General features: G+C 35.7%; 1 protein-coding gene across 3 annotated transcripts in view; it reads left to right on the top strand.

Annotated features, from left to right (window-relative positions):
- igf2r (insulin-like growth factor 2 receptor) overlaps nt 1-9,843 on the top strand; it is an 83,273-nt gene extending 73,430 nt beyond the window's left edge. For 2 of the 3 annotated variants that reach the window (XM_088934298.1, XM_088934280.1), the window contains 5 exons: nt 2,041-2,222; nt 2,720-2,906; nt 4,854-5,006; nt 5,751-5,835; nt 6,073-9,843. In XM_088934298.1, coding sequence (XP_088790424.1) covers nt 2,041-2,222; nt 2,720-2,906; nt 4,854-5,006; nt 5,751-5,835; nt 6,073-6,489 — 1,024 coding nt within the window. In that variant the 3' untranslated portion in view covers nt 6,490-9,843. The remainder of the gene's footprint in view (nt 1-2,040; nt 2,223-2,719; nt 2,907-4,853; nt 5,007-5,750; nt 5,836-6,072) is intronic. The other variant, XM_088934290.1, reaches the window with a different exon arrangement.
- Nucleotides 9,844-17,238: the final 7,395 nt, after the last annotated feature.

Below are 17,238 nucleotides of genomic sequence, written 5' to 3'. Positions count from 1 at the left end.
TTGCGATTTAAATCAAATCACGATTTAAATCAGTATAAATGTTTATATCGTAACACATACTGTACAGCCTCCATTTCTCTATAAAAATTGAAAAGATCGTTTGCGCAGCCTAAGAGGGGGGGTCTACTCTCAGTGACAGCTGACAATCCTCCATACACCCATGTGAAAAATTAATAATGCCAATGTAAACGTCGTATTTACAGTTTGTTGATAATAGAAATGTTAAGTTCTCTAAAGCTTTGTGATAGTTTACCCAGGCAGCAAAAGATCAGCTACACTGGGAAGAAGCGACACCGAAGATATGATTAATAACCTTTTAAATCTGAAGGGAGATCTAAAGGGATCCCCCCCCCCACACACACACACACACGATAGAAGCAGGGACAGTTGTCAGAAGGAAAGAAGGTGACTATTCATTGTTATTAAAAATGACTTAAATTCGATCATGTGGTGATATTTAGAAATATAAAAAGTCAATTAATTGTCAATAATATTGCTATTCTATTTTTTCAAAGAAATGTTTGTTAAAAGAAAAGTCGTGGCGCGGGCTGGATTTGAACACACAACCTGTGAGTTACTAGTGCGGCACGTAGACCAGCAGGCTACTGGGGAAGTCACATGAGCAGAGGCAAAACAGCCCTACACAGCCCTGTCGCAGTACACGAATATAATTATATCGTTATTAATTTATTTAGATACGCAATTCCATATTATATTAGCAGAAAAGCATAAAACTACCACTTTTTTACAAGCTATTTCACATGTTAGTTAAAGACTTCGATGCTTAAAATTTTTAGGGAGAAATGGAATACTGGTGTGTATTTTTTCTTTAAAGTACCGATTCCTGGAATCTGAATGGCTGACACCCTTCTGAAGTGGTTCCATAATATCTGGTATACGGAAAAGAAAGTGTAGATAAAAAAGCTTGGATTCTCATGTATCTGATACAAGTATCTTTTAATACAGTCTTTGCTGTGCTCTTGAGGATCCTTGTGATATTTTGAGCTCTGGTTGAATGATAAGTGTCGCAGTTTAAATAATTTTCGTAGTTAGAAATTATTAAACGCTCTGTTAAAAGCAAGGGAGTTTTTATGTCTGTTACAGTAAAAGAAAATGCCTGACAAAGTAGGGCTTGGACAGATTCCAAGTGCTTGTACAAATGTGCTAAAGAAACTAGCAAAAAAAGTCATTCCTTTATCGTATTGGCTAGCTAATGTTCTGTCCTTGTTAGTTAGACCAACGAAATGCTGTGGTGTTTGTCAAAGAAAAAAATAAAGGTCTTTTCATTTAAAATGACGGTTAGAAAGAATGTGGACTAGCGTAATACTTTGAGTTTACAGCTTGTCCAAAGTCATTCATTATTAATACTATTAGTAATATCTTCGGTAAAGGCTTTGATGCATAAAATATTTCTGCATAATTAAAATATTTATGATAAAGCTAGGTTGTGTACTTTTGTCCAACTGAGCAATCTTGCTTTCATAAAATATACCAACTTTTTAATGACTGATGATTAACATGCTGTAATACACAGTTTAAAATTAAAAGCTCAAATGCTGTACATGAGAGGTTAAGCTTTATTGGCTCCTCCTGGCGGTTTTACAAGGTGATTCCGGATACTTTCCGGCATGACGTCAAATGACGCAATACACCGCATGATACTGCGTTTTGATGCGACACGCCCACCGCGGTGTACCGCGAAATACTCCACGCGTTTTGAATGGCTGCATCTGTACAGTATGTCAAAATCAGGATTTTGGCCATCCTCTGGAATTGTTACAGTTATATTACTAGAAAAAAATAAACCTTGATCAGTTTAAAAAATACCATTATATATAGAGTACATGTGTATCATACATAATCAGAAGTATATAAAATATCATATATATTTTCATGTACTGTATGTTGCTCACACCTACAGAAAATGCATTGCTTGACAACAATTACAGAAATTCTTTTGAACATGTTTTGATTACAGTATTCTGTTGTAAATTGAGAAATAAACATACAGTATTCTGAAAATGTTTTTTTGTTCACCAGGATGCACACAGCATATGGAGACATAAGATCCAATGGAGATAAGTACATCTATAATATCCAGCTGTCTGGGATTACAGACACATCCTCTGGTTGTTTAGGAGCCAATATTTGCCAAATAAAGGTCGGTGGAGAATACAAAAGGAAAATTGGACACTCCAGCTCAGCCAAATACTATGTTAAAGGTAAACCCAAACGTGTTTTATTAAACTAGGCATATTAATTTTAACGGTAGTATTTACAGTAAGTCCAGCATCTGAAATTTTGTGGAAAAGTGAACTGTGTATATGAAAGCTATGGTTGTCACAGCTGGTAATGATCACTTTACTCTCTTGTTAATTTTACTGATTTAAGGGATGCCAGTAGGTCACTAAATGGAAAAACAGCAAATTGACACATGAACATGGCCTGATGTAAAATAGACTTGAACCGTCCAGTTTTGAGAGATAAATGTTAATTGATATAAATGTAAACTGGATTAAAATATAAGCATATGCCCTTTTGATTATACTCAACAGTCAATGTAATGTCAACATCAAACTCATAAACACCTTAGCTCTTTCACATTTCACAAAATGCAAGGCTGTAGATTAAATTTGTAGATAAAACTGAGAAGTGTGTAACCATGTAAATAAAAATATTAATCAATAAACACTAAGGTAAATATTGTTTGCTTTTCTAGATGGAAACTTAGATGTGGTGATCCCCTCAGATTCTGTCTGTGGCCGGGATAAATCCAAAAATGTGTCCTCCACCATTATGTTCCAGTGTAACCCATCAGCAGGTGAAGGGATCCCAGAATTTCTCCTAGAAGCAGACAACTGTCAGTACCTCTTTCATTGGCACACATCTGTTGTGTGTGATCTTGTGTAAGTTGAGGTGTCTACACATAAGTCTGTTACAAAAAATGCCTTTAAACCTTTTCATTCTTGTCTCAAAGCTAAATAAAAGAATAAGATACGTCTGTTCTTACTGTATGAACTCTACTTTTACTCATAATAAATGGTCAGTACTATATTAGATTGGCCAAAGTTCAGGATAAGTATCTCAAAGTGTTGCATATGAGTGGCCTTGCAAAAGGGAGTATTCTTGAAGTGCATCAGCCTATGGAAGAAATTTATATGAACAAAAAATCTAATTTCTCCCCCGTTTACTTATTTAGTTGTGATTTCTGTGTGAATTAATGGCAATAAATTGAAACTTCATCTTTCAAAATTTTTAAAATGTCTAACAATTCTGAGTAATTTATATGGGTATTAAGAAATCAGAATTACAGTGAGGATAACTAGAAAGAAATTTGTTTTGAAAAAATATTATGCTTGATTAATATATCCCTTTACACATGCCACATGAGAAGCAGTGAGCATTGACAAAATACCATTTCGTGTGGCTGGCCTCCCATCGTTCGTTCCATGTCTGGAGAGGCAACATTAAAATAGAGCTTTTTCCCTTCCCACGCTTAATGGCTTGAAAGCCTAGGTATTTCTCACTAGGTTGCTCTGGGGACTATAATAAATGGTTAGAAGTTTAATTGGGCTGTTGAGCACGAAGAAATCATTGATTAGGCTCTGAATTAAACATCTTTTGTCTCCGCAAGAACAGTATTTTTCTGTGTGGAATTGTAAGCTTTGCATTTCAAGCAGTTAATTTCTGGCTCCATCTCTTCAGCTTCCTGAAGTGGTTTTCTCTTTATATTGTTATTATAAATGAGGTGCTGTTCTCAATTGAGTCTTCAATCTCAAAGAAACTCTTAACGTTCTAAGCAGATAACAAACACTGATGTACCCCTTTTTAGAGAGTAACACCCTTTCTCTCTAAACCCACTTGGGAAACCAACACCGATCAGGGAAAGGATCCTGCTTTTTTGCTTTTGGGTCCTCCTGTCTTGCAAATGAAAATGAAAGACAAACCAAAATCAAAACTTAATGAACAGTTTCAAATACCATATCAAAACAAAATTAAGTTAAACTGTTACTCAAAATCTATCATTTCTTATTTGAATAATTACCTGTTTATACTCAAATGTATTTCTGTCATCTGGGTTAATTTGGGCTGTAACTTGTAAAGCAATTGTCCTGTAATCCTTGGCAAATTTATACTATGTAGTGAGAGTAGATATAACTACAAAGTTTTTTTTTCTCTCCCCACCCCCCACTAACAACCTAATTTTAACATGTGCTAAATTCTAACCTAGGATCTAACCTTAATGTGTTTTTGGTTTAACCAATGATAAAATTAAAAAAAGTATACATGGACCATAGTTTATCAGTGTATTTATTGTTTTAAATGGATTATAACATTAGATGATTAACAGAGTTCTTTTGAGCTTTATACTTCAATGTTTGCTAATGTGTAGAACGTGGCAATAATTTAAGAAATATATAAAGTATATCAATGTTTACTGAAGTGTTCTGGAATAGAGTGCTGTAAGACTTTTCCCCTTTTCTAACTCTGACCTATCAAATATTCTCATCTGTTAGGTGGTATGTTAATATCTAGGCATATTTATTTTTCAAAAACATTTTTATCAGTTTTTAAAAGCAAAACAACAAGGGAGCAAAGTGAGGAAACACTGAGTGTTAAGAATGTCAGGTGTAAGAAGGAGCTTAATAGAAAACTGTATTTGGACATCCTTCTTAATTTGCATCAATACTACTGTTCTCTATGCAGAATATTATCATGTACACCTTCAGCCTGTGATTCAAGGTACACTTTTCCTTTTGTCATCAAAGTAGATAATTTTTCAAAAATGATCTGCTTTGGTAGATATATTTTGGTATGGAGTTTGTAATTATTTTCTTGAACCTTTCTCACAGTGCTGTGATGGATGGTGGCAAAAATGAAAAGAGTGACAGCGGGCTTATAGGTCTGTCTGGAAGAAGTCAGGCAGTGGGAGCTGTGCTGAGTGTGCTGTTGGTAGTGCTCACAGCTTGTCTCCTCATCCTGCTACTATACAAACGGGAAAGGAGGTAAGATAGCAGAGAACATGAAGTGCAATTCAGGTATTAGGTAGTGTACCATAACGTTTGTAGTCATGTGCATGTGCCCCTTTGATTTAGCAGAATTAATTCTGTAACCATCCCTTAGACCAAGCTTGGCTATTTTATAGTGATTTTTTTTTATAATGATCCACTTCTTAGAGCAAAAGAATCTATATTGGATTGTTTCCACCATAAATTGCAGTGTGCACACTGGTATTGTTTGCATGGATCCTGGAACTGGTTAAAGTCTCAGTGCACAGGCAGACCAGCACTCCATTCTAATTACGTCTGTGCAGCAATAAGTATGGGTCATGTATGTCTCACTCTAGTCTCGAAGAATATAATTCATACTGAGTGGTCCTCCCTTTTGTGTTAGCTGTATACGTCAGTTTGTTTTGCTAAAACCGTTAGTAGGTTCTTTTCTTACTTATTATTTTACCATGTCTGTATCTTTCAAAGCAAAGCAAATTAATCCAGCTATATATTCAATATAGGTAATTTATCTTACACCTAAAGGTATTTTGCCACAGGCACAATGCAGCTAATTTAAAGCATTAATAAGGTTAGAGGGCTTTGTGTTTGGCTCTAGATACCGTGATGTTGTTTTTAAATATTTGTAGATTGGGTTTTAATTCAGGACTTATTAATGTCCTGATTAATTTTGTGTCCTTGTTATTTCATCCTATGCTTTATTGAAGAAATATGAAAAAAGTGTTTTGTGTCTGTAATAAGTTTAATTTTTTGTAGAGAACTGGTTCTGCAGAAGGTGACTGGGTGCTGCAGAAGAGGAGGGAATGTTTCCTATAAATATTCAAAGGTAGAGGATACTTTTGAAAGGTTTACTAAGTATGTTAAATAAATATAAAAAACAAATGGTGCTGTTAGTGTCATTTTCTTGTATACTAAATATTTTAAGTTAAATTCTTTAGAAAAAAAATGAAAGTTTATGACTTTAAGTGTTCGTTCCCAAAGAGGACAGTTGGTAGGAGGGATAAATCTGGATAATTTGTTGAAGATTGTAGGTGTCTTACTCTGCTCGATTTTCTCTTGACAGATAAGTACAGAAGAAGATGGGGCAGAGGATGAAACTGAGTGGCTGATGGAAGAAGTTGCCACACCCGACTCCTTGTCTCGAGTAACAAAGGAGTGCCAGGAGAATGGGCACATCACCACTAAGCCTGTCAATGCAGATGCCTTCAATGCATTCCCTCTTGATGAGCAGGACAGTGAGGATGAGGTGCTGACAGTTCCAGGAGTGCGCATCCAGTCTAGCCAGCCAAGTCTTCAGTGGCAAAATGGCAAGGCTAGCCCAAAAAGGCCTTTGCTAGAGCAGGAGAGCGATGATGACCTAGTGGAATTTCTTGGAGAGAAAAAAACCCGGCCTAAATGCAAAGGGAAGACTCAAAGGAAGAGAGCAGAGAACCTTACCTCCTTCCATGATGACAGTGATGAAGACCTGTTGAAGGTGTGATGCCTTCCTTGATACCAAACTCCTGCCTGAACTAAGTTCATCAGAACAGCTCTGACTGAATGTTTCTATAATTATCCACCATTTTCTAAAAAGGGAAAATATTGGTTTACGGTTTTAAAGAACTTTTTGTTTCCTTGATCAGTTCCTGATGGTACCCAAAATGATTTTCATGGATGTTCTTTAATATGATTTTTTTCAGTTCTGAGTTTATTTTTCTAAATTTGTTTTTCAGAATGCTCTCAACATTGTTAATTATGTTTTTTAGGACTTCTCTTCCAATCACAGTCAGACTGCTATTATGAAAGACTAGGTACTCTGTGCTTTAGGTTAAAATATACAACATGAAAGTGCTTCAGGCCCTAAACCTATTGAAGATGCTAAAAACCCACTTTTTGCAAAAAAAAAATTTGTGGAGACTTCACTGAAACTGTTGAAGGTGTTGCTTGTCATTATTTTGGGTGAGTTACACTGACATGAAATGACAGTGCTGTCACCTTGAGGTACTATATGACCTCTGAGAGAATACTGAAATACTAAGAATGCATTGTGTTCTGTTTTTTGTAATATAGTATGTTAATTTAAATAATGACAATGTTGTACATAACAGCACATCAAATCTGACAAGACCCACCACTGGCACATGCAGTTTTTTTAAGGTTCCTGTGCCATGTGGGTTATCCGTTTCTTAAAAGCTCACAACATCCATGAGGTTGACCATATAAGTTAGAGGATAGGGAATTCGGGAGGAAGGTGCCACCCTCTTATAATTGTAGTCTAAAATGATTATTTCTGGGTTTCTAGAGGCTTAAGAAAAGTTTCTTTCACTTTGCCAAAATCATTTGTATGCTTTTATACAATTAAGGCTTGCCCCAAGTTTAATTTTAATCAAACCAGTGCCATTAAAGAGTGTATTTCAAGGCTAGAGGCCCCTTTTCAGCCTTTCTCAGCAGTATCAGCAGTATTAATCTGAAGCTTTATCAAAGATGTTTGATCTTAACACTTATCGGGGTCACCTGTTCCAAGATCACATTTCATGTTAGTTTTGCTTTCACATGCCATTTACTTTAATGAATCATCATTTTAACCTGTGATTACCTGTAGTTTTTCAAATATTTTCTACAGTATATGTTATGGTTTGCTATTGTGAATTCATTGCTTTTTAGAACAGGTTGGGCAACACCCATACCATTTTTTCCACATATTAAATTATTGAAACATTACTTAATGCATCTGTTGTAAGACACATTTCAAGTTGTGATGTAAAACACATTAAATTGTGCTTCTGATATTTCACTTTTGGTTCTTTGAAAATGAAGCATTGAATGATTTTAAAATGCCTCATCCAAAAAAAATAATGATCTTCATATTGTTTTCATTAATAATTTTGCACGTGGTATTTCTGAAAATGGATTACTGCAGTAAAATGTTAGATATGCTGTTAATTCTGGTACTCAAAGCTAATTTTCCTCCAGTGTTATAGATAAAGATGACTGTTCATTCTAACTTTTTGACATTCTAGAACATCTGCCAAAGTCTCCTTTTCTTTGTTTCGAGAAAGCTGAATATTTGAGAAACCCAAATATTCAGTGCTAAAACTTGATGATTGCAGTATGTCAGCATGCACTTTCAGAAATTTTCAAAGCTTATCGCTTCTTTGGTTGTTTTTCAACATACAGTACTTTTAGAAAATACATTTCCTAAAATTTTAAAAAGTGAAGCAAAGTTGGCACTGGAAAAAAACTTGAAATTAACCTATGTATTTATGCAAGTTTCAGACAGCTGCACATAATAATATGGTTATTGAAGATTATGTTTATTGAAAGAGTTTCTGTGGTTTAGCTGAGTAAGAGCTGTTAGTGTTTATTACTGTTCAAGACAAGAGAGGTCATGAGTGGGATATGTTTCAAGATGTGCCTGAAAATGCAAAGCGAGTACTATTTAATAAATGTGGCCATAGGACATTATTTCAATTTTCAGTTCAAAACTAAATTTTGTAGTGATTTAAATTTGCTTTTTTTTCCACATAGACTAACCACAGTCGATGTGGAATTTCCCACTGATCTACAAATGCACGCACATGCATACAGTAAATGTATATCATACACTAGCTAAAAGGATGCAAATACACTTTGAAGGATCTACATTTTGATGTTTTTTTCAAGGAACATACACAACACTGGCAGGCTGTGTTAATGCCAGAGGTTTCGTCTTTCCTTAGACAGCTCAGACATGAATCTGTTGTTTTAGGAATGTGATCAATATTCCTGTGTGGCAAGATTTAGGATGCCCCTTTTAGGTACAGACACTGAAAGGAATTCTTTAATTGTGATGCTTTTCTTTGCAGGGGCTATTCTTAAATTACACATGATCTGTTAGTCTTATCTCTGTTGATTGGCCAAACTCTTGAAAAGGTGTGATGTTCTAGCATCCATTATTCTTAAGGCCTGGTTTTTGGATTAATGGTTATTTGGTGGTCTGCAAATGAATAGCAATTTCTGCATAGTTTGTCAAAAATTCTCCAAAGGGGAGTTTCAGCTCATGTATGTCAGTGAAAGAAGGTTTCCAATCTTAAATCACCTGTGAATCATACTGTATATGCAGAAAAAGAATAAGTATAATCACAATTCTGCCATTACACATTAGTGAATTAGTCTTAGTGAGAACAAACACTGAACAAGCCGTCACACTGAACAGACATAGCCTCAACTAATTGCTACAAGTTGTGTTAGAAATGGAATAGAATCTTACAAATATAAGCACTCCTGATGCCTTGGCTGAGAATGGCAACACAGGTATTTGCCCCACTAATTCATCACCTTTTTTTAAATTTATCTTTCGATGGTTCTGGGATGAATAGGTTCACAAATATATACAGTACATTGTACTAGGTTTCCAATTATGTTATTGAAGAAATTAAAGAAATTGTACTAGTATGTGTAATTAATGCCAGTGACTGGAGGAGTTCATGTAGCTCCGAGTAATAGGTTATTTGGGAAAGCGACCATCTACCTGCTTCCTTAGCTGGATTTCTAAGGAGAGCACTGCTCACATTCAGACCCACTCCTGGTGGCTGTAGTATCTCTACTTCTTACAACAAGCGTGCTCCTCTGCTGAATGCTCCAAAGCACGAGGGCTTGGTATATTAGTGATGGTAATGAAGGAAAATAAAGCTTTGAACCCTCTTTTTGTTGTATTTTTTTTTCTTCTGGTATTGGGTTCTAGAGAATTAGAATCTATTTTTACCAAATTGTTTTACCGGTACTGCTTTTTTGTGTGTTTCCTATTTAAAAATTGATTGAGTTGATGTAAAATAAAGTATTGCATTATTTCAATAAAAGATCAACCTTCATGTTCTAAGTGTTTATTTCTCATTTTTGAAGGGAGACAAATAGGAACAAATTCCAATTAAAATGTGTGTTCTATTTTCTGGTCAGAAGCTTTTCCCAGCCAGATTCTCATTTTTTAATGGAAATTAAACATGTGGTCGAAGCTTTGTTTAAACTTTATAAAAATAACTTAATTCCTTCATAGCAGTAAACACACAATGAAAGTGTATAATAAGTGTGTAATTTAATTTGGCCTTTAAAAATCAAGCAAAAATAAAGTTTTCCTGTTCCAGAGCCACAGATGTTATGATACCACAAGACAAGCAGCTTGAGCAGAATGGACAATAGAAAGTAACTGGTTCTTAAGAGAGGCTCTTTCCCTCTTATCACTAAGAACTGGCACAGATGTATTGAAACCTACTGGGGATATTGTGTGGCTGTGATAAGTGTTGTGAACACTTCAGGCAGCAGAGATAACCATTTTTACGGCCAGTACTCTCCACTTAATCACCAAGAATACAGAAACTCAATATTGTGATATATGATTAAAAAAAACTAGTGTGTATATTATGTATAACAATATACAGTATACAGTATAGAAAATACAAATACTCAAAATGTTCAAATTCAGGGTCCTCGGGTATGGTTGTTCTACGTAAAGAGCTGTACAGGATCTTGATATTTGTGGCTTATATGAACAATATCATTCTCCAGAAGGTACATGTCCATGGATAGTGACTGTGTACCCAAAAACATTAAAATAAGCTCAGTGTTGGTGTGTTTCTTGTAGTTCTCATTATCCAATTTGTATCTGTACTACAGTGGATATCAAAAGTCTACACACCTTTATTGAATTTTTTTGTTGATGTTAAGGCTGAAGTCAAGACATATCATGTCAGACCTGTTTCACACTTAAGATCTTGTAACCAACAATATTTCAGTGAACAATTCTAAGGAAAAAATTGCATAAGTTTGCACACCCTTTATAAAGGAGGTTGTAACTATATTCAGATTTAACCAATCCTATTCCAAATCATGTACAAAGGTAATTTGCCTTTACCTGACATGAACTGAAGTAATTCTGATTAGACCTAAATAAAATGTATTCCTGTATGACTTCCCTGAAGGTTTCTTGATTGCATAGTGCAGAGATAACCATGGTCCAAAGGAACTAACAGAAGATCTACAGGATCTTATTGTTGAAAGGCACAGATCAGGAGAGGGATATATAAAAGAATTTCGAAGGCATTGCATATATCATGGAAGTGAAGACCATCATTAAGAAGTGGAGGAAATATGACACCACCAGGACATTGCAAAGATCAGGATGTCCCTGATTTTGTGAAGACATGATAGTGGGGCAAGGAGAAAGCTCATTACAGAGGCTACGAAGAGGCCAACGGCAACCTTAAAGGAGCGGTGTGAATTTATCCCTGCATATTACAACCATTTCACGTATTCTCCAAAAGTCTTAGCTGTGGGATAGGGTGGCAAGACAGAAGCCATTTCTCATGAATGTTATTCTCATAAATAACAGTTGGCGGTAAAGCCTTTAGTTACAGGGCCCCTAGTTTATGGAACAGTTTCCCACCCCAGATGCCGGTTCAATCTCAGTATTCAAATCCAGACTGAAGACCTATTACTGAAGACCTATTGCTTCAGCCTAGCCTACTCACACCTTACATTATATCCTGCTGCATCCATGGCTGCTGGTGCTGCTGTACGTGCCATTGTGTGTCTCTATGTCGGCCCACCAGGTAGATACATCTGTTCTAACCAAACTATCCTATTCTCCTCCCCACATGTCCGGATGGTGCCCGGGCTGGGTACCATCTTAGTTGGATGCTGCATCACTGCATCAGCTGATGTGTGGTGAGCGTTCTGGCGCACTGTTGCTGCCGTCTCATCATCCAGGTGGATGCTGCACATTGGTGGTGGTGGAGGGGAGTCCCCATTACCTGAAAAGCGCTTAGAGTGGAGTGTCCAGAAAAGCGCTATGTAAGTGTAAGCAATTATTATTATTATTATTATTATTATTATCATCATCATCACTGCCATGGATCCAAGAGGGACATCGTGGATATACAGTAGCTATCGTTTAGGAGGAATTTACTGGTCTACAGAGATCTGCATGGAGTACTAACACAGAAGACATAATGGATGGTTTGGATTAATACCCTCATTGTTTCCTTTTTTAAATTATTATAATTATTATATAATGTATATAATATAATGCCCAAAGGGGTTGGGCAACCAGTTGACCTTGGACCCTTAGAGGTTTTTTTTCTCCTTACTAAGGAGTTTTTGGTTCCTCTCCTCCGTTGTCTTCTGGTCTTCTGTTCTGTATTGACAAAATGTATCATCAATTGTATTGAAAAGCATCTTGGGGCAACCTTGTTGTGAAAGGCGCTATATAAAAATAAATTGAATTGAATTGAATATAAAAAGAACAACCAAACTCGTAAACATTTTTCAAGAAGACACATTCAATCTCCCAGTCTCACACCATGTGGGAAAATGCCTTATGGTCTGATGAGATCAAGGTAAACTTCTTGGCCTTAATTCCAAAAAAGATATGTTTGGTGCAAAGCCACAAAGCTAATCACCCAAAGAACACTCTACCTACTGTGACAGTATCATGATTGGGGCTGGTTCTCTTCAGTGGGAACAGGGGCTATAGTCAGGATAGAGGGGAAAATGAATACAGTAGGTCCAAATATCAAGATATTTTGGTACAAAATCTGCTGCCTTCTGCCAGAAAGCTGAAGTTAAAGAATAATTTAATCTTTCAACACGATAATGATCCAAAGCACACAGTAAACTCAACCAAGGAATGGCTTAGAAAAAGGAAGATCAATATCCTGGAATGGCCCAGTCAGAGTCTGGACCTCAATCCTATAGAAGATATGTCGACTGACCTAAAGAGGGCTGTGCACAGGAGATCTCCTCACAATTTGACTGGGCCTGAACTCTTCTGCAAAGAAGAGTGGGATAAAATTACAAAATCCAGGTGAGCTAAATTGATAGAGACCTATCCAAACAGACTTACTGCTGTAATCAAAGCAGAAGGTGCTTCCACAAAGTATTAGTTAAATGGTGTGCACACTTATGCAACCAAGGCATTGAGAGTTTTTTATTTTTATTTTTTTTTACTTAAAATGATCCATTTATTTTTGTTGGTTACAAAATTGTTGGTTACAAAATCTTATTAAAGGAGAAAAAAGATCTGACAATTTGTCTTGATTTAAACCGTTTTCAACAACAAAACCTGGAATTATAGTTTGTAGACTTTTGATATCTGCTGCTTTGTTTTACATTATAGGTTTTATTATGTTTTAAAAAAAGCCAACTGAGGTAAGCTATAATCTGGCATGTACAAAACAATTACCCATGGAAAAATTCTTCCAAAGTTAGGTCCTCTGTACTACTGTACTTGGACTACTCCTCTAAACAAGTAGTGGTTAGGGTTCCCAACTCATAATTATAATTGCACTGCTGCTGTACGTAGCTGTGTAAATGGATAGAAATATACAGTAAGTCACTTTGAATAAAACTATCAATCAGAGAGATGAATAATAGCAGGTCTCATATGGTGGGAATCACATACACCTAGGTATTCAAATAAAGATAAAACATTTGGGTTTGGCATATGGAGTGCAAAACACATAAACCTCTTTGGAACTACCAAAGAAATATTTTGAACTCCCTTTTCTGCCTCACCTTATCTAAATTTACCTCATTGTTATATTGCCTGAAAAACAATGAAATAAAAAATTGATAAAGGAACACAAAGGTTCACTGCAGTGACTCTGATCTGGTATTTTAATATTGTTTTATTAAAGTGGAAGCATTCAGGGAGATTTGAAAACATTTCAGTGCTACTGTATACTGTATGTGCCTCTATTAGTGAGGCAGCATAAACATTCACTGTGTAATAGAAAGTACAGAGCTCAGAATATAACCTGAAACTGAACATAAAGAGGGCAAAAATATTCCAATTAAAAACATATTCAAAAATATCAGAAGCATTTACAGAAATTAAGTAATGTATGCTATTGAGTCATACAACTGAACGATGCATCTAGGAAACCATCAAGTTCTGGATAGCCAAATAAAATATTTGTAGGGGCAGGTGATTATTTGCAAGGTATATACATCTCTGCAAATTCAATTGGACCTCTAGATCAATCAAACCAGCCAAATCAGTCCACCTCAAAATTAAAAGAGAAACAGTTCAATGAGACCTGAAGAAGTAGGGTATCAACAGATGTTGATCAAGGTACAAGGCTCTTCTCAATATTGCTGACATCATACCTGCTATCATGTAACAATCTATCATGTTATGGACCTACAGTACTTTATCTTTTAAGAGACAAAATCCTTAAAGAAAATAAAATACATGCACACCAGCAGTTCACAGAATACAGCATATAGCCAAATCAATAACAGCAGTCCATAGTTACTTTACCTTTACTTATATTACCATTAAGTGTAGAAACTTCAAAGAAAAGTAGCAAAAGTACATTATGTATTTAGAGCTGCTTCCGTTTGAGAATGTAAGTACAAATCTCACAGAGAAGTTACTGACAATTAATCTAAACTTGCAACAAAGAAAGCCTTTAAATTCTGTAACAGAAGCCAGAATGAAGGCTGGCACAGCAGCTAAGAATTTCACCATGTACAGAACCAGTTTGCATCTAACCTTGTATTTCTTTTGCTATTTACTATTTTCTATACAATAATGCTATCATTTGATAGTCTTGGCCACAGTAGTTACTGACACTTGCAAAGTTCTTGCAATTTGTCTTAAAGATTGACCTTCATTTCTTGAAGTAATTATAGTCTTCAAGACTATAATTTACAATTTAAAGCACAGATAATCATGAAAAACCTCGTTTCAAGGAGGTGTACTCCAACTTTCGACTGGTACTGTACTGTATATAATCAAATCCCTGTTTCCTGTTTTTGTTCAGATGAATTTATAATTGCATAAATTTATAATTGCATTATTTATTTAATTGCATAAGAACATAAAAAAACACAAGAGGGGGCACCCAGGCTTATTTAGCTTGTTTTGCTCCTAGTAGCTAGCCCAGCCATTTCTCAAAAGAAACACTTTTTTTGGCTTTTTGGCTTAATCTTCAAATGCTGACGCTCAACTGAATTGCATAATTTTGTCTTTCTCCAAGAATTCTGTCCCCTCTGTTAAACTGGTCACAGGATCACAGCAAATATTTACTTTAATGAAACATTAAATGGGAAGGTAGCTCAGAGCACACTTATCAGATGCCTAGAAACTTGTGAAACCTCATGTTTGCATAAAGCTTTGTTCGAACTCTGGTCAGTGCATAAATGTGCAAATGAATGATTGAATGACCTTCAGCTAGTTTATACCATGCACCTATTTAGTTCAATAGGTACTTCACATCAACATTCGTGTTTTAAAACCACACGTCCATTTTCTAACTGCTTTATCCAGCTCAGAATTGCAGGGGGCGGAGCCTATTCCAGCAAGCAACAGGTGTAAAGCAGGATAAATTTATTACATTATAATTCTATGGGAATTACTGTGGACTACATATTCACTTTCTCAAGACAGATACTTGATTTTGTATTTTGTTGGTGTAGGTTTCTTTCTTACAGTCAATTACTCATCTGACCAAGATGTTTTTCCACGAGGAATTCAAACAAAAAACAGACATCAGATAAAGATCTTTGTCATATTAATCAAAATGAATTAAGTAGAAGAAAGGTCACTGTATGGATATTTTACAAAACACTTCATAATATATGTAAATAAGACAAACGTTAGCCCCCCTTTCATTTATTAATGCATTCTAGCTATGAAACATTTTGGCTTTTTTCTTGATTTGTATCTTGTTTACAAATTATAAACATTGTCTAGTTGGGGTGTCCATGAATCACTAAACATATCATAATAATCAACAGGGATGCAAGAACAAAAGGGAAAGTGGAAACTATGTGAGAGTGCATTTAAAACTTAATACAGGGGGTATGTCTTTTCCCAGAGTTGTGGGAGTATGGAACAAGATACAGAGTCATGTTGTTGAAGCAGAAATGTTGTCTTTTTTTCAAGAAATAGCTGTGTGACATCCTCTAATTAATTAACCCCTAACTACCAAATGTGATAGAAGGGCTGAATACACTCTTTCTTACATCTGTAACGTGACAAACCCCTTGGTTGTGGCATAACAAGATCTTAAATTGTCAAGTTCAGGCCATCAGCCACATAGCTGTAAAGTTAAAAAAACACCAGTGCTCTTTATTTACAGTTCAGGGAATAAAAAAACATAAAATAACAGCCTAAGTTATTTTTTTAGCTACTGAATTCTTCTTGAAGTCCATTTCAGTCACAGCTGAGCAGATGAACTGCTTGCTGGTCTCATTTAACAATTCTGATGTATCCCCTGAGACTCTTCATAAAAACTTCCAATTGTTCAAAACTCACAGTTTACTTTACAGAGATTTTTTTGGTCTACATTGAGTCTTTCTCCCTCCTGTGAAGTGTGCACAGAGAGGTTCTGCCCACTGCCTTCTGCCGTTCAGATGACTGACATCCACTGACTGACAAAGGAAGTGACTGCTACCTGCTTTTTCAACAGTTACCTGATCATTGTCTTTGAGCAACTTTTGAGCAGCACATTCCCCCAGAGCTTTCATACACTGGTTTGTTTTCGTACACCTATAGTACAGATTAAGTCTAAGAAGTCTGAAGTAGTTTCTGCTAATATCCTGACAATGAGTATTCCTGATAATACCAATAACAAAAATGCATTTGCCATCCTCTCTAAATTTGTCCAAACCCCTCATAGAACCAGTCTCATACGGCAGTTAAATTAATTTAAATCTGCTAATACTCTCATTTTCTAAACTTTTCTTGATGTATTGCATATTTCTGATGTTTCTACGAAAACGTTATAGTATGTCTGCAGCATTTATTGCAGAATGCCACCCCGTAGTCCATCTTTAATTCCTATTCTACAGTATCCGCATTGCTTCCTTTGCTGCTTTATTGCTAGAAGAAGCTGTTAAGACTCGCATGGCTGGAACATTTAGTCTTTTTGACCTGCAGGCCCCTGTGTATAAACTACCACTAGATAATGCTAATGATAAACTTGCTAATGATAAAGGACTCTTGGACCATCATCTAGTGTGTTACATTCCTAGATTGATCTGAGGATCTCAAATAGTCATTTCTTGAAAAAAGCCAAATTCAGCAGCAACGCTGATACACCAGCTTCTTTCAAAAAATTCAGACTTGTAAATTTAAAATACAATGGAACATATTGCTTTACTTTGCTCAGCTGTGAAATTTGTACAAAAGGCCACTTAAAGCTTGAAATTATTATGTCTAGTTGTCTTGCTGCTGGGAAACCTCAAAACTTCACTTTTATTAAACTAA

The sequence above is a fragment of the Atractosteus spatula genome, chromosome 2 (assembly GCF_055471065.1).
Source record: "Atractosteus spatula isolate fAtrSpa1 chromosome 2, fAtrSpa1.hap1, whole genome shotgun sequence".
NCBI lineage: Eukaryota > Metazoa > Chordata > Actinopteri > Semionotiformes > Lepisosteidae > Atractosteus > Atractosteus spatula.
The sequence above is the reverse complement of the archived record's forward strand: the minus strand, read 5'-3'. Positions and strand labels throughout refer to the sequence as shown.